Source organism: Myotis nattereri (assembly GCF_964212035.1).
Source record: "Myotis nattereri genome assembly, chromosome: 4".
NCBI classification, from domain to species: domain Eukaryota; kingdom Metazoa; phylum Chordata; class Mammalia; order Chiroptera; family Vespertilionidae; genus Myotis; species Myotis nattereri.
In genome coordinates, this window is record NC_138079.1 from 111,782,023 (window position 1) to 111,805,526 (window position 23,504).

At 51.1% G+C, this 23,504-nt stretch overlaps 1 protein-coding gene across 1 annotated transcript in view; it reads left to right on the top strand.

Annotated features, from left to right (window-relative positions):
• The window catches only part of DCUN1D3 (defective in cullin neddylation 1 domain containing 3), a 38,269-nt gene extending 17,837 nt beyond the window's left edge, over positions 1–20,432 (top strand). Inside the window, exons 2-3 of the mRNA XM_081089384.1 lie at positions 16,744–17,279; positions 18,376–20,432. Of these exons, the coding sequence (XP_080945510.1) occupies positions 16,849–17,279; positions 18,376–18,859 (915 nt within the window). The 5' untranslated portion in view covers positions 16,744–16,848 and the 3' untranslated portion in view covers positions 18,860–20,432. The remainder of the gene's footprint in view (positions 1–16,743; positions 17,280–18,375) is intronic.
• The last annotated feature ends 3,072 nt before the right edge of the window (positions 20,433–23,504 follow it).

Genomic DNA, 23,504 nt, shown 5'->3' on the forward strand with positions numbered 1-23,504 from the left:
GCCCCCAACTGCCCCCCCTGCAGGCCTGGTTGCCCCTAACTGCTCCCCCCGCCAGCATGGTCGCCCCTCACTGCCCACCCCCCCCACCCCCACCCCCCGCCGGCCTGGTTGCCACCAACTGTGTCCCCTGTCGGCCTGGTCGCCCCTCCCTGACCCCCCCCCCCCCCCCCGCCAGTCTGGTCGCCCCACGCAGCCTGTTCGGTCATCAGTTCAGTTGTTTCGGATGTGACAGCCCCTGGCTCTTTATATATATATAGATGGTGATGATAATACCAATCTCAGAGGGTATTGTTGTTGGACTGTGGGATTAGTTGATATATGTAAAGTGTTTTGTAAACAAAGGCTGGACCATAGTAAACTTCATGTGAGTGTTTGTGAATATGACCGTGTGAAAGGGGCTGGTATTGCACTTGCAGGTAGGTCTGTGCGGTGCACGCGGTACACAGTAGGTATGTATTTTTCATTTGATACTTTCAAAAGTGTTTGTTGGGTGTCACTTAGCCCTTTTCATGTTACCTGCACGTTATCCCTGTCTGCTTGAGACTGGTAACCTGAGATACTGTCACTGAAACAGGACATCCTTTCTCTTCTATGTACTGTTATTTTGGACTGTCTGCTTGGGAACCACGAATGTTTATGTTCTGTAGGAGTAAAGGGGTATTCAAGCCTTGAATGCATAATAGAAACAAATTGTCTACAGCAAGCATATCAGACTTACCACGGGCCAAATAAACAAGGTTTAAGTGTATGTGGCCGCAAAAAAACAAAAGCTTCCATTTTCATAGAAACGTAAATTTATTTTGTTAGAGACATACTGAATACAAAGGGCTGAAATAAATGAGTCATCATTAACATAATATAATAGATCATTTTAATAAAAATTTAATATTTTCTCTTGAACATTAACTTACCAGACACTGAATAACTGCACAAACTAATAAGCGTAACACGAATAAACCTATTATTCTTGTGCTCCAAAAGCTAAATATTTCCTGTTGCACATACCAAACAAGTCAGTCCAAGACTAATGACGTGGCAGTCGGCTGCTATAATATTCACTGCTAGTATTAGTGGAGAGAAATGGTGCGCCTGCATGTAAGGCACGTAAGGAAAATGAATGCAACATGATTGTAGTAATCAGTCATTAGCAATCATTGTAGTTTGTTATTAATAATTATGTATAACAGGATATTCTAAAAATTAAGTTACGATTTTTTTATATATTTTATTGATTTTCTACAGAGAGGAAGGGAGAGGAATAGAGAGTTAGAAACAACGATGAGAGAGAAACATCGATCAGCTGCCTCCTGCACACCCCCTACTGGAGATGTGCCCGCAACCAAGGTACATGCCCCTGACCGGAACTGAACCTGGGACCTTTCAGTCTGCAGGCCGACGCTCTATCCACTGAGCCATAGGGCAAATTACGAAATTTTTATTAAAATGTTTCTTACATACCGTTTTATTGGCTTGGCCGCAAAAATATTCATTGTGGGCCGCGAGTTTGACATGCTTGGTCTACATAGTCTGAAACAATTCTTTAAAATTCAGTCAAAAGAACTTATAAATGAAATATTTTCCTTTCCTGGATTTATAAAATGTTTTGGCCTGGGAGAAGCAAGATTGTGAGGCATACTTCTCTTGCTGTGGGAGCTGCTGTCAGCTGCCTGAGAGGCTGGCTTGGCTGGAGCGGGGGAGGGCCTCCTGCTGACACTGAGTGGTACCTGGCCTGGGCAGGGGTTCATCTGGCGGAAGTGGACTTGTTATATGATTGACGGTACCCGGGACCCCTTTGGGGAGGTCTTTATTATGTTATTATCATGACGGTATCCTTTAGGCCTGGAGATTAATTTTGTTCTTACCTAGGTGCACCAGAGTGTTTCTCAAACTGAGAGGGTAGCAGCCAGCCACTCAGTGCTGCATGCGCCTTCGCTTTAATCAGGAATGGGTATCAGAACCAGAGATGTTTCTGTCGGTGATTTATTCTTAGTTTAGAGGGTTTTTCCCGTTAAACTGACTTAACTTCTGAAAAGTGAGTCATATTTATGGTTTCAAACGTTTACTCTTTGACTAGTCTCGAAAGAGGCGAGTTACTGTTTCTGTCTTGTCAGTGTGTGAGGCCTGCTGCCACTACAGCAAGACAGGGGGACGCCAAGCCGGTGTCCCTCAGCACCAGCAGCCCCTCGACTAAGGCTGGTGGCCGCCCACTGTCAGCAAGCCTGGACTGTGTTTTAGGGCTCCCTGAGAAGTCATGTGGTGATAGGGCTCCCGTCCCCAGCTGCCAGTGCTTAGACTGCAATTTTCAACATATTGTGTTAAAACTAACTTCTAATTCTGGCTGTTTTTCTTTTTTCTTTTAGGCCTAAAATTTGAAGCTCTGTTTTTATAAATCACTAGAGGCCCGATGCATGGAATTCATGCAGGGGGCGGGTCCCTCAGCCCAGGCTGCACCCCCTCGCAATTTGGGACCCCTCGCTACTAACCGCTAACCACCCGCCTGCTCACTGCTCCTTACCGCTCGGCTTACTGCGCCTTAGTGCTGCCACGGAGGTGGGAGGGGATCCCGCCACTGCCGCTGAGCGGCGCTCACCCTGTGGGAGCGCACTGACCGCCACGGGGGGCAGCTCCTGCGTTGAGTGTCTGTGTGCATCATACTGACCAGTCGTTCTGGTCATTCCGCCTTAATGGTCGCTTAGGCTTTTATTATATAGACTAGTAGCCCGGTGCACAAAATGTGTGCATGCAAGGAGGGGTCCCTCAGTTATTAAACATTTTACGGCACAACACTGACCACATTGGTGGTAGTGGTGGTCTTGTCAGAATGTGTTATATTATGCAGATGAAAGTCTATTTAAACAGATTTGATGTAGATATTTTCAAAGATGGAAGAATTGTCCCTGTCAACTGTTTTAGTTGATTCATATCTTCACTAATTGTCATCATTGCAAAGTTTTCAGTCCCCATATGGATTGCTGGATATAATAGGTCATGTGCTGTCCCTGTCCTTTGTAGCCTTTGTGACCTTAAGGACTCTAGTTTTCCATTTATATGTTTAAGTACCAACCTGACCAGCTTAAAAATGTAAGCTTTTAACACTGCTCTCTCTGTTCTGTATCCTTTCGGTAAAAAGTGGAGTTGGGTTGCAGCACAGGAGAGAAATTCAGAAGGGGAATATTGAAGTAATGACTACAGTAGGAGAAGAGGGAACCTGTTTCCCTGGCCACAGGTGCTGGCGCCCTGGACCACAGGGCTGGTAGCTTCTCCGGGTGGCTGCAGGCTGGGACCTCTGGCCAGTAGTTTGTCCATCTCCTGGGCTGCAGCCAGCCCCAGGCGCTGGCGCCTGGACCAAAGGTGGGCGGCTTCTTCTTCTTCTGTGCTTCCAGGGAGGGTAGTCAGTTAAGTGTCATGCAAACATAGGCGTCACCAATCGCAGAAGCTGGGTGCGGGGCAGGAAAGCCGCAGCTGGGGCGCTGGCGGAGGCTGCTTCCCTTCCCATGCACCTGGCTTCTGTGATCGCCCCTATGCCAGGATTCTGCGGTCACCGATGGCAGAAGCCGGGTGCGGTGCGGGGCAGGGAAGCCGTGGCCGGGGACGCTGGCAGCGGACGCTTACCTGACCCGCACCCGGCTTCTGCAATTGCCCCCACACCCAGCTTCTGCAGTCACCAATCGCAGAAGCCGGGTGCGGGGCAGGGAAGCCATGGCTTGGGCGCTGCCGGAGACTGCTTCCCTTCCCGCGCACCTGGCTTCTGTGATCGCCCCTATGCCAGGATTCTGCGGTCACCAATCGCAGAAGCCAGGTGCAGGGCAGGGAAGCTGTGGCTGGGGTGCTGGCGGAGGCTGCTTCCCTTCCCACGCACCCGGCTTCTGCGATCGCCCCCGCACCCGGCTTCTGTGGTCACCAATCGCAGAAGCCAGGTGCAGGGCAGGGAAGCCAGGGCCGGGATGATGGGGGCGGCTGCTTCCCTGCCCCTGCATCTGGCTTCTGCAGTCTCCTTTGCTGTCTGTGTCCGCTTCCCTGCCCCACCCCCCAGGCTTCTCCGATCACCCGCTGGTGGCAGGGCAAAGGTGGCCTCCAGGGCTGACCTTTGCCCTGCTCCCTGGCTCTTGCCTGTGCCTGGGTTTCTGATCACTGTCTTCCATCCTTTCCCTTTCGCCTCCCATCATTGCGAGTTTGCAAATTAACCGCCATCTTTGTTGGCGGTTAACCGCCATCTTAGTTGGCAGTTAATTTGCATATTGCCCTGATTAGCCAATGGGAAGGGTAGCAAAGTTACGGTTAATTACCATGTTTGTCTATTATTAGATTCTCTTAGAAGAGCCACTGGTGTTGCTACCCCAAATATCATCACTGGGCAGGGGGTGGGAGAGCTGGAGCTGGGAGTTTCACATGGTTCAGCAGAATGGTGAGCCGCTGCAGCAAGAGCAGTCTGCCCTTTGCTTTTCAGCAGCTGCGTCTGGTTTTGATGGTCCTGATTAGAACTTTAGTCCTTGGCCTTTTCTTGCTGTCCGCTGAGACGTGGTCCTGGAAATGGAGGACTGCGATGGGCCACACGGCTCATCCCCGTGGACCAGGTGCCTGCGTCAGCCCTGAGCGGACAGCCTCTGTCGTCAAGCACACGGAGTCGATGTGACGGAGTAAGAGGCCTCGAGGAGAGCGCTGCTGGGAGCCCCTTGTGCGGGGGGTGCCTTGCTCAGGAGCGCTGCTGGGAACCCCTTGTGCGGGGGGTGCCTTGCTCAGGAGCGCTGCTGGGGGTGCCTTGCTCAGGAGCGCTGCTGGCTTCTGCAAACACCTGGAGTGGGATGCCCTTGCTAGTTGAGGTGAGAAGATGCAGTTCAGACCAGCACAAGGTCCCTGGAGCTCATCCGCTGGCAAACCCGTGGAGCAGCTTGGAATGCCACATGCCGAGGCTCACGCCCCTCCGCTTTCCCTTGCTAAAGGGGGCAATGGTGGCTAGTAGTGGTCATGCTTTAATCCCAGGATGTGTGTTTTTATTTTTAGAGAGGGAGGGAGGGAGGGAGACAGGGAGAGGAGAGGGGGAGGAGAGGAGAGAGAGAAACATCGATCAGTTGCCTTCCATACTTCCCCTGACTGGGAATGAAACCCACAACCTTTTGGTGTATGGGGGACCTTCCAAACACCTGTGCCGCCCGCCAGAATGTGATGGCTATTATTGTGAATTTTTCCCGGGGATTGGAGTGCAGCTCAAAAGGAGGCGTGTCAGGGTAAACATCTCCTTTTTTAACCTCAAATTTTGGCTTTTGCTGTGTTTGAGGTGAAAATGCACTCGAGTGGGAGGAGTGCGCACTGCTGGCTGAGAAGCCGTTCTGGTGTCACGTCTGAGGACGGATGAGGTGTGCAGTGCTAGTAGCAGACGGCCCAGGAGAAACTGGATTTTAGGAACCGGTTCTTGAGAGGGGAAAGGAAGAATCCTTACGGCTCCATTCTCTTTAATGTTGAGTATTTGGTAACGTCACCATGTAATCAGAATTGGTGTGTTGTTAAAACCCTAAGAAAGAGAAAACATATTTATAGTACAGTACCGATTTATTGGGGGAATCCAGATAAGTGGACCCACTCAGGTGCAAACCCGTGTTGTTCAGGGCCGGCTGCACTGAATAGCTGTGCCAGGAGCAGCGCTCAGTGTGGCAGCCTCATTCATCCAGCCATCTGTGAACACGTTGAAGTACACGGACCAGAGCCTTCTACAGAGGGCTCATTATCATTCAGAAGCTATTTTCCAGCTATTATTGAGCCATATCTGAGGGCTCAGGGTCAGGAACGGCCTGACAAAACCCCCGCTCTTGTGGTGCTCCCCTTCCCATAGGGGGAGCTGGCAGTTAATGAGTCAGCGAAGTTTTCCATCCAGAGCGTGGAGCTGTGCTGGGTCAGAGGGTGTGCACGTTAGATGGGCTGGACAGGGAATGTGTCTCAGCGTGGGAACTGAGGCCCATATGTTGTTTGTCCCCGGGACCTTCGATTTCCCCTGCTTTCAGGTGTGTGCTGGGCATTCTGTATTCAAAGCCGGGTCTGCTCTCCCGGGAGGCGCCCACAGCTGGAGCTGCGGGTGGGGGTATTGGGGGAGGATGGGGCGGCCGTGCAGGTGAAGCCCTGATGCCCTTCTGAAAAGCGGCGGTCAGGTCATGGTCCCCAGTCATGGGTACAACACTTGAGCGTGAGTTTGCGAGTGTGTGTGTGTGTGCTGTTTCTTTTTAGGGTCCAAAGCTCCCTTCACATTTTCAAAGATGACCTGAAGAGCCAGTGGTGCTGCGGCTTGATTGTAGGATTTTCTCACAGTGTTTTTTCTGAAAACAGGGCCTCACTGTTAGCGCTGTTTTAATAGACAACAGTGCGATGGCCATTAGGTGGTGGCAGCTCTGGCAGGAAGTGGGCAGGGGCTGGGCTGGAATGATCTGATGTCTTATTTGCCAAGCCTGAAACGCCATGGTACCAGCTGTCAGGTATAAAGCTCCATTTTGATTTAATTATCTGCTTATCTTTACATGTTAATGTGCCCTTTGGCCATATGAGCGCCCATTTGTGAAATCAGTAACTGTTATTAAACAACAACGAAGCTCACTGGGGCCTCAAGTTTTAACCTACAGGGAAAGTTTTTCCAGTAAAGGCACATAGATGTGAACATTTCCTGTCACTGGCTTCAAAACCTGAATACTTTCTAAACAGGCTTGAAACCAAAGAGAAATTGTTTCAGTAATAATAATTGAAGAGGGTAGCCAGGTTCTGGTCAGATCTGGTCTTTCAGCTTCACAGGATGTGGTGAGATATCAGATACCTATTTCAGCTGGAAAATGGCTCATGCCATTGCACAGAGACTTCCGTGCAGCTCCGAGTGCGGGAAGTTTCTCTCTGGGAGCCTGAAGATGACAGGCGCATGCACAACAGACACAAGCAGCTCTCAGTGCTGTTACATAGCTGCCTGAAGGAGGCCTACGCTTGCAAAAATTGAAATTGGGAAGGTTTTGTGGCTCGTCTTTGAAAGCACATCCAGATGGTGCAGTTGTAATGGAATTTTGCCGTTTGCACAAGTTGGTATCACTGGTCCTAGTGTACAGATAGGCTTCCCTGATGTGTTGAAATCAGGATCTAGTAAGTTGGTCCCAGTTTGGGAATCAGAATGCCCAGCTATCAGATCTTCTCTTCCTTTGTTCTATGAGTAGAAGAGACATGGGTGACAGAGCCTGTGTCTTGGTGAGGGCTCTGTGGTGACAGAAAACCTGACATCTGGCTTATGCAGAAGGGAAGTTTATTGGCTACAAAACTGATGTGGAGGCTTCGGTCTGATTCAGGTATAATTGGATTCAGGGTGCAAATAGTGCCTGGAACTCATGGTCCCTGTGTCACTTGGTGGTGCTTTATTCTTGGGTTCTACCGTAAGAAGGGGCCATTTAACCCTTCAAAAGGCATTCTTGTCCCTGGTAGCTCTTTCTGATCAGATGACTGTAGCACCTCCAACCTCCTGTGCTTGCCGTGCTTAATTTACTCAGCTGGCCTGGGTCACCTGCATATTCTGAACCCAGTCATTGAAGCCGGGGCCTGTGAAGCTTTGGTGGGCCTGAGTCACATGGTCCATAATGAGCCCCACACTACTACTTGGCCAAGAGTGAGGGAGAGGGATCTTCTAGTGCAGAGCCCGGATGCTGGGGCGGTGCAGAGTCTCACCACACCAGGAGTAGCCCTGGCTCCAATCTGAGGCTCGGAAGCCCTATAATAAGCCTGTGGGCCTTAGGATGAGCTAGGCCAGCCTGTTACCCATTTTCAGGGCCCATAGTTCCATGTTGCATACGCCCTGTGCTCCCGGGAGTGTGATTCTCTCAGGCTCTGGCTGGTTCAGTATAGTAAGGGGACTGGTAGCCATTAGACCTCAAGGTGGGTATCACCATTTCTTTTGGGGGGTGCAGAAGGTTGCTTTTCTTTTGCAAGATTAAGTTGGGGAAATGTAGATATAAACAGAAGTTGTCCTTATGATTTATTAGCCTTCCTGCCCATTATCCTGCCCCTGTCATTTTTCCAACACTGTCTTGCATCCTTGGAGCCATCGGGCTTGGCAGCCTTTCCGATGTGATCTGCAGTGAAGCAGCGGCTTCTCCGCCTGTTGTCCATCTCCTCCAGCAGTTTGAACTTTTTCCTGAAAGATAATATCTTATTGTGCTTTGGGTAAGGATTTTTTTTAAGAAATTTAATTAAGTGGCCAGTATTACAAGATAATGTTGGGAGAAATACATACTACAATGCACTGCCATTATGAGTTGTCCCTACTTTTTTAAAATTCAGATTGAAATATATATATAATTTTATTGCATGATCCATTAGTTCCACTTCTAGGAATTCTCAGGAAATAATTATGTTTCAGTTTATTAGCTGCATTTCCTGTTTATTATCCCAGTGTTTATAAGAGTGAACTATTTATTGGAAGCAAGCTAACTGTCCAACAATGAGATTAAATTGACAAGTTGTGGTGCCCCCCGTTCAGTGGGAGCACTAATAGTTACGTGACTCTTGAACATGTTTGAACAGAGTCTCCGCCGCCGTGCACCCCTTTGCAGAGCAGCACCACAGTTCTGACAGATTGAATAGTAGGCTGTAAATAGCCTGTGGGCTACATGAAGTGGCTGGTGCATTAGTAGTGATGCTAGTACTACCGTTGAATGACTGCTTTTTAAAAAAATACATATTTTTATTGATTTCAGAGAGGAAGAGAGAGGGGGAGAGAGAGAGACATCATCAATGATGAGAAACATCATTGATGAGAGAGAAACATCAGTGATGAGAGAGAATCACTGATTGGCTGCCTCCTGCACGCCCCACACTGGGAATCAAGCCCCCAACCCAGGCATGTGCCCTGATCAGGAATCAAACCATGACCTCCTAGTTCATAGGTTGACGCTCAACCACTGAGGCACGCCAGTCGGGCGAGTTAACTGTTTTTTTAAAAGCATTGTATGAGATGAGAATATTGAAATAGAAAGGTGTCAATGGAAAAGTTTGCAAAATAGTATATACAGCGCTGGATGGGCAGCTTAGTTGGTTGGAGCATTGACCTGTACACCAAAGGGTAGCAGGCTCAATTTCCAACCAGGGCACATACCTGGGTGACGGGTTCGATCCCTGGTGGGGACATGTGTGGGAGGCAGCTGGTCGATGTTTCTCTCTCACATCAGTGTTTCTCTTTCTCATTCTCTCTCTCTCCTTCCCGCTCTCCCTAAAAATCAACAAAAACATCCTTGGATGAGGATTAAAAAAGAAAAAGAAAAAAGAATGTACACTACAACCCCAGTTTTGTTGAAAGTTCCATGTGCATAATATGTACATGCATGGCTCTCTTGTGTGCCATCCATATGTGTTCATAAAAGAGACTGCACGATAGACTCTCAAATATTAATTGTGGGCGGTGGGATACCAGGGCCCTTCCTTTTCTGTGTGCTTCGTGTTCTCTGAGCTGTGTGGGTCGCTGGGACGCATTTGAACGTGGCCGCTCTGGCCCATGTCCGAAGGGGTGGAAAGCAGGTACTCTGTGATGGTGCAGGTTGCTTCCTGTCCCTCTTCCTGGCTGGCGCAGTTGGCTTCCATCCTGCCCTCTGAGAAGAAACTGGCAAATGTGGCCTTAATGGATTTGGTTTTTTTCTTAACGAATTAGCAAACATTTAAGAGATTGATGAGTTACTCTGTGGTGAACCTGGGGCCTCCGCAGAGGAAATGTGGCTCTGGGAGCCACATCTAGACACTGGTCACTCATGTACCCCTTTAAGCCGTGTGGATGCAGGCACTTGTCATCTCTGTATTGGGTTCCTTCCTCCTCCTTTGATTAATTTCACAATTTCCCTTCTTGCCTTTCTTACTAGTTAAATGTTTGTCAGTCAGTTGCCAGCAACTGCAGTCCTGAGACGATGGCAGTGGACAGTGATGTGGTAGGTGGGTGTTTGAGGACTGACCTTCCGCAGCCTGGTGGCTGCCTCCACATGCCAACTGGCAGCAAGAGCTTATACCTCCCCTTGGGCCTGGGCTGCCATCTGCGAGGCCAGGAGACAGCGCCAAGCCTCCAGCCAGAGACGCCAAGTGTAGCAGGCGACCGTTTGCAGTGTGCCGCTCTGAGCCCAGGTCCATGAGAGGAGCTGAAAAGGGTGGCGGGGAAGCGGAGTGGCTGCGGCACTGGCGCCACAGAGGTGGGCAGTGTGACAGCAGAAACCATCCCGGGGCAGCTCCGTGAGGTGATGCGGCCTCTGTGGGTTATTTCGGGTCGTGTGGGATTAATCTCTGGAGCCCAGAGACCAAAAAGGCTTTATGCCTTGGTATTTGGAAACTTTGTAGTACCTGTGTACTGGCTTGGTTGTGTTTGGCAAGCAGTATTTGTTCTAGCCAGCCCACACTGGCTGCAGCCCTCAGGCCTCAACTGGACATATGTTCTTAGTGGTATATTGGAAGTATACAAAGTAAGGAACAGTAAGAACACGTGAAAAAGAGAGGAGGCTGCACATGGGGAGGCTCCCACTCCTTGTGCAGGCGGGAGCGGCTCTGCTTCCATTCCCTTTTGGTCTCGCCTTCTCCCCGGCTCTGATGGGCTTGGGCAGGAGTGTGAGAAGAAAGTGCTTCCACAGAAGGCGTGCGGACTAGAACTGCAGCCTCGCTGGGTGTGACGTCCCACAGTACTAGACGTGGGGGGACTAGTCCAGGTCCCTTATTTTACTGTCGGGCCCCAGAAGCTCAGGGTAAGTGACTGGTTCACGGGCACACATTGCTCAGGGAGATCCCACACCAGAACTGAAGGCTTCCTGGGAGTTGACCCTTCCTGCTGCCTCTGGAGAACTCTAGGTGTTGATAAGGTACCATTGTCATCTCCCCAGGCAGTGATGGGGAGTGGCTGGACTCCGGCCTGGGCGGGATCCCTTTTCCTTTAGAGACGGGCCCTGGGCCTCCGGGCCACATCCCTGTCGCTGTTCTGCTTCCCCCTCTGTGAAATGAAGATTCTATTCTACTCCTCATAGGGGTGAAGTGGATCACATGGGGCAATTTGTCAGTCGCCTCAGTGCATGTTTGTAATTTAAAAGATACTGCTATCGATACAGATTCTAAAGTCTCCTCTCAACATGGATCAGCCAGATGGGCAAAGGCCTTCCTTTCCACTTCATGCTCGTCATTGAAGGACCAGAACAGGCGAAACCTTCTGTGTGAAACCTCCCCCTGGGGGGCCATGGAGTCTGAGGCCTGGTCTCATTTCCTGGCCCACGGACGGCTGAGGGTGGAGAACCCGCTTCCCACTGTGACGCTCCCGCAGTCTCCGTGGGGGGGTGTGCAGGTGAGGTGTGTGTGAAGCGTGCAGCCGCGTCCCACAGCGGTGCTCCTCGCAGTCCTTCCGCCTTTCCTCCCGCAGCGTCACCTAGCCTCTCCTGTTCCTGTCTCCACTCGCACTGCGTCTGTGTGGCTTAGCCCTGCGTGGCTATTCAGTTCCCCAACTGGTGACTCTGCCTTAGCAGTAGACACAAGCCCCAGAGGACCAGCCTGATGGTCACTGCACGGCCTGCCCGAGACAGAAGCAGCTTCCGACTCCTCTTTGATCCAGAGCATCCCCAGGGACTGCAGCCTGGGACTGCCAGCGCCGGGCCTGGGGCTAGACAGGCCGCTGGCTGAGCCATCCCCAGGAACAGCAGCCAGGCTGATGGGGAGAAGGGGTGGCTGGGGGGCTAGAGGCTGATGTGCAGGGAAGGACGGAGGGGCTGCTGGGCTGATCTTGGTCCAGCCAAGGCTGAGCAGCTCCTGCCCTCCATCTTTCAGTGGCCCCAGCTGCAGCTGTGTCTGCAAGTATTTCCCAGGTGGTTTTTATTCTTCCTGTCTTTCCTTTCTCCCCACCCTCCTTGTCCCTGCTCCATTCAACTCAGTGTTGCCACTTAGTGGAGGCAGGGGACAGTCACTCACTGCAGAACCAGAGCGCTGTCCAGGTCCCTGCAGCGCTGCCTCTGTCCCCGCAAAACTGGGCTGGCTGCCGAGGGGGCACTGCTCTGCAGGGAGGCATGGCTCTGCCCCTGGCGTTTTGATAGGAACAACTGTAATAAAGGCCAACGGTCACCGAGTACTCCCTGTGAGCAGGCACTGGACAGGCTTTGACATGGGGGATGATCTCATTTACTGCGCCAGCTGTCCAATGTTCCTTACCTGCTCACAGCCACACAGCTGGGGTCCCCCTGATCCAGACCCAGGTTTGTCTACCCCTAGCGCTCACCTCTTGATTATTCACCCCTGTTCCTCCCTCGAAAGCTCCTTGACCCTGGTGTGCCTCCATTTCTCTCCCTATGAAATGGGGGTAATGACTCTGCAGAGCTACATGTGTGTGTTACAGTGTACTAGCACAGTGGTCGGCAAACTCATTAGTCAACAGAGCCAAATATCAACAGTACAACGATTGAAATTTCTTTTGAGAGCCAAATTTTTTAAACTTAAACTATATAGGTAGGTACATTGTTATTAACTTAATTAGGGTACTCCTAAGCTGGCCTTTGCTAAAAATGTTCATTTTATAAGAAAAAGCCACCAACACAAAGTAATTACAATTCTGAAATTGATGACAAAAATACCTGTAGGATTTGCAGCTGGTTGGAAAAATACAGGTAACTTTATGCTTCGAGTAGGTACTTTTGTCACCCGTGTGCGATTTGCGGACACAACTAGCACTAACCACTGCACAATGAGACTGCTGACTGACTGGCTCACTCAACCTGTGCATGAATCTCACGCGCCTCCCCCGCGCCGCCTGCGCCGCGTCTCCCGTCGCCGGACCGACCGACACCCCCACTTCTTCTAACGCCACTTCTTCAAATAGACTCGCCCAGGCCGAAAACCGACTTCTGCGCATGGGCCACAAAGTTTCGATCGCACTGTACGTGCGCCCGCACGTGGTATTTTGTGAAAGAGCCACACTCAAGGAGCCAAAGAGCCGCATGTGGCTCGCGAGCCGCGGTTTGCCGACCACTGTCCTAGCACACGCAGTGATATTCATTAGTGATGCTGTACTGAGGCCTCTGCCTGCAGTGCCCTCCGACACTGCAGAGATGGAGCCGGAGACAGACTGGGAAGGAGTGCCGTTAAAAGTACAAACAGTGGCTGGAAATCCTGGAGCTGCCCACGGGGAAAGGGAAGGAATTGGAGCTGGCTGGAAGCTCACCCCACTGGACAGGGAGTGACCAGTGATTAGACTGTCACAGGGCACAGCAAACACCTCGCTTGTCCTACTCCATGGAGAACGTGGTCCCCCAGGTATGCCTGGGCAGAGGTGCCTTGGAGCAGCATCAGTGCTGTGGTTTGAGACTGTTTTTGAACAAGACCCAAGTGCGTGGGTCGAGGCAGGGGTCAGTGTCCTGGCTGGGCCTGGGAAGCAGAGGCCTGGATGGAGCCCTTTGTCCAGGTGGGACAAGCCAGGGCTTCTGTTAGGCTAACCAGATACTGCTTGGCTATTTATAGCTGTCATTCCAAGTGCTTTGAGAGGGGCGGTGTGTGACAGGTCTCTTTGTCTGCATTTCCTTACAGTGAGGCCGATGAACATTTTGCAGGCTGAGGAAATTCAGGGTCAAAAAGCGATGGCAGAGCTGGGCTTTGGAGCTCTGAGCCATGCTGATGGGCTCACTCCGTCCCCACCTCTGGGGAGGCTGAGCCCGAGGGCATCTGGCTACCTGCATCACCGTGGCAGGGCTTGCCTGGGAGAGGACCGTGGCTAGGATGCCCGTTTAGCACAGTGGGCACAGGCCACATGCTCCCTTTCCAGTGGCTGGCTGGCTGGCTGGCTGGCGGAAAGAGTGCTGCTCTGTAGTTGCCGTGGTAACACTCCTGCGCTTGGAGCCTATCTGCTGCGGGTATTTCCCTAGATGCACTGACATGGGGGCACAGCAGTGTGGCCTGGTGGTAGGGGTCATGGTTTCTCAAGCCACACCTACCAAGTTCTGTGCTAGTGATCTTGGGTGATTTGCTTTGCGCCTCAGTTTCCCTGTCTTTAAGTGGGTTGTGGTGAGGATATGAGTTTTAATGTCCATAAAGTGCTTATCATCATAGTGCCTGGCACGATAGCCAGGGTCAGTAATTGATAACTATGATTAGCTATTCGCCAACAGCTAGTGGGCTTGGGGAAATATTCAGCTATAAAACACCTAAAGGAAGTATGGCCTGCCAGGGACGCGGGGCTGGGCCCGCAGCAGCCTGGGGTGGGCTCTGAGAGCAGCACTGCTTCCTGAAGAAAGGAAGCCGTAATAGGAAGGAGCGCAGTGAATAATCGGGGTGAAGGTGTCCTCACCCTCCGCCGGGAAGACAGAATGGAAGAAGGATTGTGAGGCTGGCTTGTGCTGATTTGATTTTCCTTTTCCTCATCTGTTCGGCATGTTAAAGCCCTCAGGTTTCAGCTGATTCTGCCATGTCAGATCATCAGAGGTGCTCTTAACTTGGAGGGCTGGGTGGGTCAGTGGTTTGGACCTCTTTGGGAGGCCTCCTGTTTTGCCCCTCCTACCTGAAGGCCTGGCGCCAGGTTTAGAGGAAGCTGTGCAGTGAAGGTCTGTTTGGTGGGGGTGAGGGTGGGGCCTGGAGTAAGTGGGTCAGATGGAGGCCAGGAAACCCTCTCAGCCTCTTGGTACCTGGGTGTCCCTGCGCAAGCGGGAGCAGCGCCTGGTGAGTCAGTGCTCCGGGGAATTTGGAGCCGGCAGGGCAGGCTGTGGGGGGCGGGGGAGGAGGGGGGGCCTTTTGTGTCTTTCAGTGCTCTAGCCTTTAGGAACAGTCTGGAGATCGGGCTCTCCCATGGCATAGTCCTGCTTGTTTTGAGGTAATTCAGCTTGAATAGGTGCTTCTCTTGAATGCAGGTCTTCCAGGAATTAGCCCTTTCCCTTTTAAATGTTTAATAGGCTGTGCTTATGTCTTAGTAGCTATACTATTCTCAAAGCATAAAAAGACTTAAAAATACTTATGCGGTCTGTCATTTTCCACACTAAACCCTTATTGTGGTTTCCATGCGATTTTGAAGCCGGGGAAACTGGGAGGCTTTGCGGGCATGTGTAGACACGTCTCTGTTCCTCTGTCCTCTTGGGGGCGGAGAATGGGACACGCCCTGACCCAGAGTCTCCAGGAACTGCAGGAATGACTCTGGTCTCCATTTTAAACATGCACGTCCTGAGGCCTCAGAGCTCCTTTTGAAGAGAAGTGGAGTTCTCCAGGCGCTTTTCGGAGGAAGCTATAGTCCTTTCGGTACAGCGCAAAGCTCCAGCCTCAGAAAAGCACTTCTGCCCCACTGCGTCCTCCTGAGCTGGAATGTGGACCCTGGAGGTCCATGAGCTCTCCTAGAGCGGAGGCAGGGCACGGACCTGGCTGGCCCGCCTCCCCATTAGACTCTGGCTCGTGGCTAAGTCCTGTGAGCACTGTGCCTTCCGTGGCTGCAGCTATGGTAGCAGGTGGTAGTATTTTCTGAGTACAGATGCTCCTGCACTTACCATGGGTTATGTCCCGATAAACCCTTTGCACACTGAAAATGTCATGTCTAAGTGCATTTAGTTCACTTACCCTACCAAGCATCGTAGCTTATCCTGGCGTGGCCTGCCCTGAACGTGCTCAGAACACTTCCGGGAGTCCACAGAATCATCTAACACAAAGCCTGTTATATAGCAAGGTGTTATCTCATGTCATTTCTTATACATATTGCTTTGCACCATCGTGAGTCGGGGGCCTGTGCTAAATTGTAGATGGATCTTCTAGTGGACTAGTTGAAAGTAAGAGTCCTAAGTAGGCAAGGTCTTCAGAGAAATCACCTCACTCCTGGCCCAGAAATTTCTAGCAATTCTTTAAAAACACCTTTTCAATTATCGGGGGCCAAGGCAGAGGCAGCAGAGGCCCCTGGCCGTGGTGGCAGCGGGCGGGTCCGGGGCCAAGGCCCTTGCACAAATTTCGTGCATTGGGCCTCTAGTATAGGTAATAAACCACCACGGTGAGTTTGCTATGTTTCCATGCAGGCTTCTCTCTTTCATGTAGCAGCTATCCTTCCATCTAGAGATTGGATTTGGGTAAATCTGCCCTCCTTTAAGGTGGAGACAGCCTCTTGAATGCAGCCTACCAGCATTCATATTTAGTGAACGTGGCCCCACTTTCCTCCATACCACCGGGCAGAGGACCTGGGGCGGGGCCTGGGCACTTCGCCTGGACTAAGGCGGGAGAGAGGAGAGTTCTATGGGAGAGTCCCAGAAAGGACACTGAAGAGACCAGACACACATTGTACCTTGCTGTTTGGCTAGGGCTCTGCTTGCAGTCTTAACTGTGAAAACCCTTCACCTCGTCTGTAGGCCACTCTGAAACTGTAGGGGTGTGGGTGTGGCCACCCCTTCTCCCTACTTGAAAAGGAAATCAGGGTTTTAGCATTAGAGACCAGAAGATGGACCTTGTATGTGCCCCTGATGGCCAGTGGGCAAGATGCATTTCCTTTGGAATATTTCTGTCAAACTGTCGATTTCCTGGATGCATTCTGCACATGAGCCACCTCTTCTTGGTAAACTGCTGCTATAAGAATGTTAGGAATTGTCTTTATTGGTTCTCCATATGTGCTCTAGCCACTGCATTTCCAAGGTGAAGGGATAGAGCGGGCTTACAAGGGAGGTGGTGATGAACTTGGAGTCTCTCCTGGTTTGTGGTGGCTCAGTGTGCTGTCCAGTCTGTGGCGAGAGCTTGCATGTCCTGTCTCTATCCAGCGGTGAGTGCTCTCTCATTTCTTCCCAGGTTGGCTGGCTCCTCTGGCTGATGGCATGTTGAGATTCAAGGGCCGGTGGCAGCGAGGACTTCTGATCCAGAGGGGACCACTCTAGAGGCCAGGCCACCAGTACCATGGGCCAGTGTGTCACCAAGTGCAAGAATCCCTCATCAACCCTGGGCAGCAAGAATGGAGACCGTGACCCCAGCAGCAAGTCACACAACAGGCGAGGTGCAGGCCACCGCGAGGAACAGCCGCCGGCCTGTGGCAAGCCAGGTGGGGATATCCTCGTCAATGGGACCAAGAAGGCAGAGGCTGCCACAGAAGCCTGCCAGCTGCCCACGTCCTCGGGAGATGCTGGGAGGGAGCCCAAGTCCAGTGCCGAGGAGTCTTCCTTGCAGAGGTTGGAGGAACTGTTCAGGCGCTACAAGGATGAGCGGGAGGATGCAATTTTGGAGGAAGGCATGGAGCGCTTTTGCAATGACCTCTGTGTTGACCCCACGGAATTTCGAGTGCTGCTCTTGGCTTGGAAGTTCCAGGCTGCTACCATGTGCAAATTCACCAGGTTAGTCACCAGTACTTTTCCAGGTGAGCAGAGGAGGGAGCGCACCTGGGGCAGTGGTCCGTTAGGGTAGAACTGGGTTGGCTTCATAGAGTTTGGGTCTTTCTCTGTCAAATTTCTCTAAAGCTGTTCAGCCTCTGAATAACTGGGCGCCGACCCTCCTTGACTAAAGTTAAACAGGGCATAATCCATGCTGAGCCCTCTTGCCACGGTGCGGCCCAGCCTCACTGCTGCTGCAGACCCTTCGCTCCCTCTTGTCATCCACTCCCTTCCTCCCTCTCTACTGCTGTGCGCCTGGCATGCCAGGCACTGGGAGGGCCCCTGGGATGTGCCTGTCACTGCATGAGGCAAGTTACCCCTCCACACAGTGCCTAGCTGGCCCGGGATCAAGCAATAGTTGGCATCCTCATAGTCGTACAGCTCCATGGAGGGTGTTTGGGGGGGAGGGCATGGCAGGATTACCCCAAGGTGTGGTTTGCAACGTGCTGGGGGTGAATAAGAATTTACTTTGAGAACTCCTCATGTAACCTCTAGCCCTGGGGTAGGGTAGGTTACCCAGCAGACCTCAGAGGCCTTTTCTCTTTAGTGGATACAGCAGTCTCTGAGTTGGTGATCAGTGTGGGCCATATTGTGAGCTAAAAGTGTTATACAGATGTTTAGAATACATACACAATTTTTGTTTCTTAAGAGAAAATTTTGATCACTGGTGGGAGTTACCCAGGTTCATCCAGAATCTTTGGTTTCTTGGCAGTTACCAAGAAACAGCCCGCAGAGCACAGGAGAGCAGGAAGGGCCCCTCGGGGAGGAGAGTGCGGCACAGTCACTGTTGCAGAATGGGGAGCAGGGCCTGGAGCTGACACTTGCCTTTGGGAAGGGGAACAAATGAGCGGATAGGCAGGCACTGTTAGAAGCGGTTGACATATTAACTTGTCCTCACCCACACCCTGAAGACTCTCGTGTAGTCTCAGCACTTCCCAGGTGGAGGAGTCGGCATTCCCACCCAGCCACCCAGCTGCATGGTGCTAATCTCCATGCTGTTGCCTCACAGGAAATGATTCTTGTTGACAGTGATTAATTGTGTCCCTACTTCCTGTTGCAGGAAGGAGTTTTTTGATGGCTGCAAAGCAATAAGTGCAGACAGCATTGACGGGATCTGTGCACAGTTCCCCAGCCTCTTGACAGAAGCCAAGCAAGAGGACAAATTCAAGGATCTGTACCGGTTTACATTTCAGTTTGGCCTGGACTCTGAAGAAGGGCAGCGGTCACTGCATCGGGAAATAGCCATTGCCCTGTGGAAGCTAGTCTTTACCCAGAACAACCCGCCAGTGTTGGACCAGTGGCTACACTTCCTAACAGAGAACCCCTCGGGGGTCAAGGGCATCTCCCGGGACACTTGGAATATGTTCCTTAACTTCACTCAGGTGATTGGCCCCGACCTCAGCAACTACAGCGAAGATGAAGCCTGGCCGAGTCTCTTTGATACCTTTGTGGAGTGGGAGATGGAGCGGAGGAAGAGGGAAGGGGCCGGGGGCGGTGTGCGCAGCTCAGGGCCCTTGGGCTTGTGTCCCCAGGAGCAGACTTAGTGCTCTGTCCCAGGGCTGCGCTGCCCTGGAGCCAGCCAAGGAATGGACCTTTCTGGAAATTACCGAAGATCCGGATATTTTCTACTTTACACCTTTCTCTGCCTTGTATCTGAAAGGGCTCTAAAATGCTGTATCATGTTTTAGGCACTTTCTTCACTTTTTGGTTATTTTGGTTATTTCCTTTTTGGGGGCATCCCCCAAAATATTTGAACCTGGCTACATGTTATGTATCTTTTTTATAAGCCTTCAGATAGAATAAGCCTGCCATTTCTTGCACAAATAGATTGTTTGTGGGGGAGGGCGCCAAGCGGGGGGCTGGCGGTCAGCGGAGCTAACATTAGACACCAGTGCCGGCTCTGCTGTGCAACTGTTTCAGGGCAGGTCTGCACTGGGTGTGGTGCTGTTTACATGGTTGAATTGCGGTTGTGATAATTTTTAAAGATTTACACGGAGCTGACTAGCAGTGTTAACTGTTAACCATGTTGCATTAATTCCCTGTGAGTTAAAGCCCTTGGAGAGCCAGGGCCAGCCAAATGTGTCCTCTGGTGACAACCCCGTCCAGCTAATGTGTCTGAACCCTCTCTCCCGCACTTCTTGCTCATTCCCCCTCTGACGCATTGCGTTTCCTGTCGAGTGTGCCACCAGCACGTGGCCCCGGCCAGTCGAGTGAGCGGCGTTCTAGAGCAGCCGGCGCCCGAGCATCGAGAGCAGAGAAAGCAGTGCTACCTCAGTTTGGCTGGAAGCAGTCTTTGATAGGTGTTTTTCTTTTATGAATTTTCTGTATTTTCATGTTGTAAGTGGAGATACTTTCTTTTTTTCATTTGCCTTGGAGCCAAAGTTTCTGTTCCTGGTGGTCGGAAACTGCCTGCAGCCACCGGACTTGAAGGAAAACTGTGGTTTGGAGCTCTGCTTGAATACTTTCTTAGAGAATTTGAGTATCATCAGCTTACTTGTCTGGCAGGTGCAGAAGCCTGGGGCTGGCCTGAACTCTGCCGAACGTGAGTGTATTTAATAGTGAACGTGTGCCCTTTCCCTCTTGCTGCGCCGTGTCGTCACTCACCCCGGGTGTTATTTATTATCTGTGTTCCTGTCAGGCTCACCGGGGTGATGTGATGACTGTTGAGGTTTACATTACCCTCTCTTCCTTCCCCTCCCCCAAATATATATATGTACATGTATAAGATATGTGTATATTTTACCTATCTAAAATATATATGTACACATATATGTATCTATATTCCCGTTTGCCTGCTAAAACTGGCCCTAGAGGAGGGAGACGAGGGCCAGGGAACATCAGGATGGAGGCTTCTGAATCTGAGTGTGGACCATGGTCACTAAAGAGAAGATGAATTTTCTCAGCTCTTTCCTCACAAGAGGGAGGCCCAGTTGCCCAACTCCTGCGCTCGCTCCCGGAGGCCGGCTTTGGGCGCTGCCCAGGAGCTGACTGTCCTACCTCGCTTCAGTGGAGGGCTTGTCCTTTTCCCCTGGAAACCATGTCCTCCGGCCTGTGCTGGAAGGCTGGCGGCAGGAACTTTGGAACAGATGGAAAAGGGAATCTTTTAAATAAACGTATAAAACATATTTTTGAGGTAGCGAGTTTGTCTGTGGAGCGTTTGGCGTGTTCTCCCTGGCTGCCCCCCCTCCTTCCAGGCACGTTTCTCAGCCTGGCAGCAAGTGCTTGTTCCGAGGTCCGTGACTCCCCTTACGGATTCAGACTCCCTCTTGACAGATGGTTATTTGAAGGGTTTCTGCAGTCGATGTTTTTCTGAACTTGACATTGACAGGGAATGTAATTGGAGTTTGATATTTGTTGCCTCTAGAGGGTGGGTGGTCAGCAATACTGCTGGAAAGCTGGAGAGGGTGGGGTCTCGGGCCAGGTGTCTGCGTCCTGTAGCCTGACACAAGATCCTTGTGTAGTTTCTAGGGACCCCAGCTGGTTCTGTGGGTTCAGTTGTAGTCAGGATGCCCAACCTCAGAGACCACCTTCTCATCCAACTGTCTGCGCCCTCCTGTTCCCAGCTCTGAATTGGGCAGAGGGGCAGGTGTCCTCGCCAGTGCACAGGAGAGGGAGGCCCGGGGCCTGAGGACCGGAGGACTGCCTCCTCCCCAGCCGCCAAGAAGGCATCTCCTGCGTTAGGTGGACTAGAGCGGGTGGGTTTTGTTTTTAATTGTTCAGCTTCCCTAGGCCCACTGAAGAACCATTTTTTAAAGTTTTCAATTATACTTTTAATGATAATTATTACAAAAATGCAAATGAGAACCAGAAAAGGGAGCAGTCGGGGAGGGACTTCCAAGTTCCCTCCAAGTTTGTGTCCCTGACGGAAGTTCTGTGGTGGCTCGGCCGGTGCTCGACACCCTCGTGCCCACGGAAGCAGGCTTCCTGCAGAGGGACCCGAGGTGGGAGTGCGGGGTCTTGTTACTCTTCTGGGAAATGAAACACCCCTTTCTCTTACCCTAGAAATAGGTTTGCTACTTGGTAAGCAGGAATGGTGTGGAAGAGACCAAATGCAGGCCCCTCCGCCAAGCCAGGGCAGCCTTCCCTCCCACAGGGGCGGGTGTGGAGAGGGCAGGATGCGGATGCCATTTTGAAAATAGGCAAATATCTGAGGGCAACTACAAACTGAATTAAAATGAGCTGGTTTTGGCAAATGGTTTTGTGAGCTTCTGTGCTGTTTCTTTAGCAATTAGAAAGCTATATAAGAGGGTGTTACTTCATGGAGTTGCTCTTCCCCATCCCTGCACATTTGAGTATATCGTTAATCCCGCCTCCTGTAATGAGGCCTCAGCAGTGCCCCCTCATCCATGCTGAATGCACCCACTTGTATGAGTTGGTTCCAAGACTCCATACCGAATTTTGGTAAGAAAAATCTAGAGCTGAGTGAAGATCCAAATTTCAACCAAGCTCCCAGGCCGAGGAAATCCAGTTGAAGATGTACAGGCATTGCTCTCAATGCCACACAGTATTAGTTGGTCTCTGAAACAGTACTGGGCGCCCAGGAGTGGGACTCCACAGTTCAGGTGGCCTCATATATTAGACTAGGCCAAATTGTGTTAAACAGAGGTGGGAAGTTACTGGGATAAGGACTTGGGTCTAGAAGCTTAAAAACGAAAGCAGATCTGTACTTAGCACTGTGTGTATGCTGCACTGAAAGTGTCTTCAGTGCAATGCAGCCCAGAAGTAGACCCACTTACACAATTACAAGGTGAGGCTGGAGGGAGTGCTACCAGGTTGGTTTTGTTAGCTGCCTGTGTTTCCTTTTCCTGGCGTCTCTGGTTAGTGAGGACTTAACCGTCTTGGTAACGGATGCCAGCTGAAAGGACTCTGCACAGTCATCACATAGAGATTTGTCAAGTGTACTTTGGGGCGCATTTGAGGACATGTGCAGTTGCCCCCTCGTCCTCCAGTCTGTTTTTCTGAATCGTATTGGAGGGTTCCCACCCCTCCCTGCAGCTGATTCCTATGGGAAGCTGTAATTGTGGCATTTATTTAGTGTAACCTGGACTGGCCTGCCTGTCAGGGAGGCTCTAGAGGTGTTTTCCGTACTGAGGGACAAAACATGCTTGAGCTCTGGTCCAGCAACCAAGATGGTTCCAATGGCTTTGAGTGGCCATCAGGTGCTGTTTCAGATCGGGTGCTGGGCATCACATCCTCCCTGCTCCTCTTGGAAGCTCAGCCCACTCTCGCACTTCCCACTTCCACCGCCCACTCCCTCCCCACTTCCGGCACAGGTCTTGGATATTGCCAAAGGAAGCCGTTCAGCTGCTGGGGTTCCCCCAGCACACATTTATTCTGGGAGAAGTGTCTTCCCTCTGACCTGGTCCCAGCCCAGAGTCTGGGATTAATTGCTCGTACCCGTTGCACTAATGAATGATTCTAGGTTTCAAAGGGGGAATTTGAAGCAGTAGGCAAAGGGGGCTTGGGTGAGTTGGTCTGACAGACACCCTGCCTTACCCCGCTGAGGTGATGAGTCCACTACTCACGTGACCCTCCACCTTTGTGGATTCCTCTTGGTTTGTGACCAGTGTGTTTCTTGAGGTTGTACAAACTTGTTGACCGAAATCAAAACTTTTGTTTGTATTCTCTGCACTGTTATGCTCTCCAAATGGCCCACTGAATATTTTTATTAACTTGTTACACACATTTTTTGTCTTTGTCTACATTATTTCTTTTGATGGTCTTTTATTTGGAAGGTTACCTGCTGTTGCGTTTAATAAATTTGTTTACTTGATTGACAGTTCTGGAAAAAACAATAAAAAAACTGGCTTTATTCTTGGGCAAGATTTACCCCCTGGAAGCTCTTCCAACATGATATTGGATAGCAGTTCCTATGCTTTGGAAAGTCCAGATAGTACAGGACCCAGACTCTCCCACTCACCAAGCTTAATTGCCTTTGGGGTCCCAGTATTTCAGGCAAAAGCAAACGAGCCCTCACGGCCACTCCCTAAATAAGTCTGACCTCAGCAAATGGCTGGGTTCCCATGAGGAATAAGAAGTAAGTGTGAGCTCTGTGCTGAATGGGTGGCTGCAGGTTGGCAGTGATTAAGGCAGAAGAGACCCGCTGAACTGTCAGGTGCCGCTGCTGGTTTCCCGTGTCAGGTGAGTGAAACCGGTTTCCTTTTTCTCATCTGTGAAATCAGAAGACTG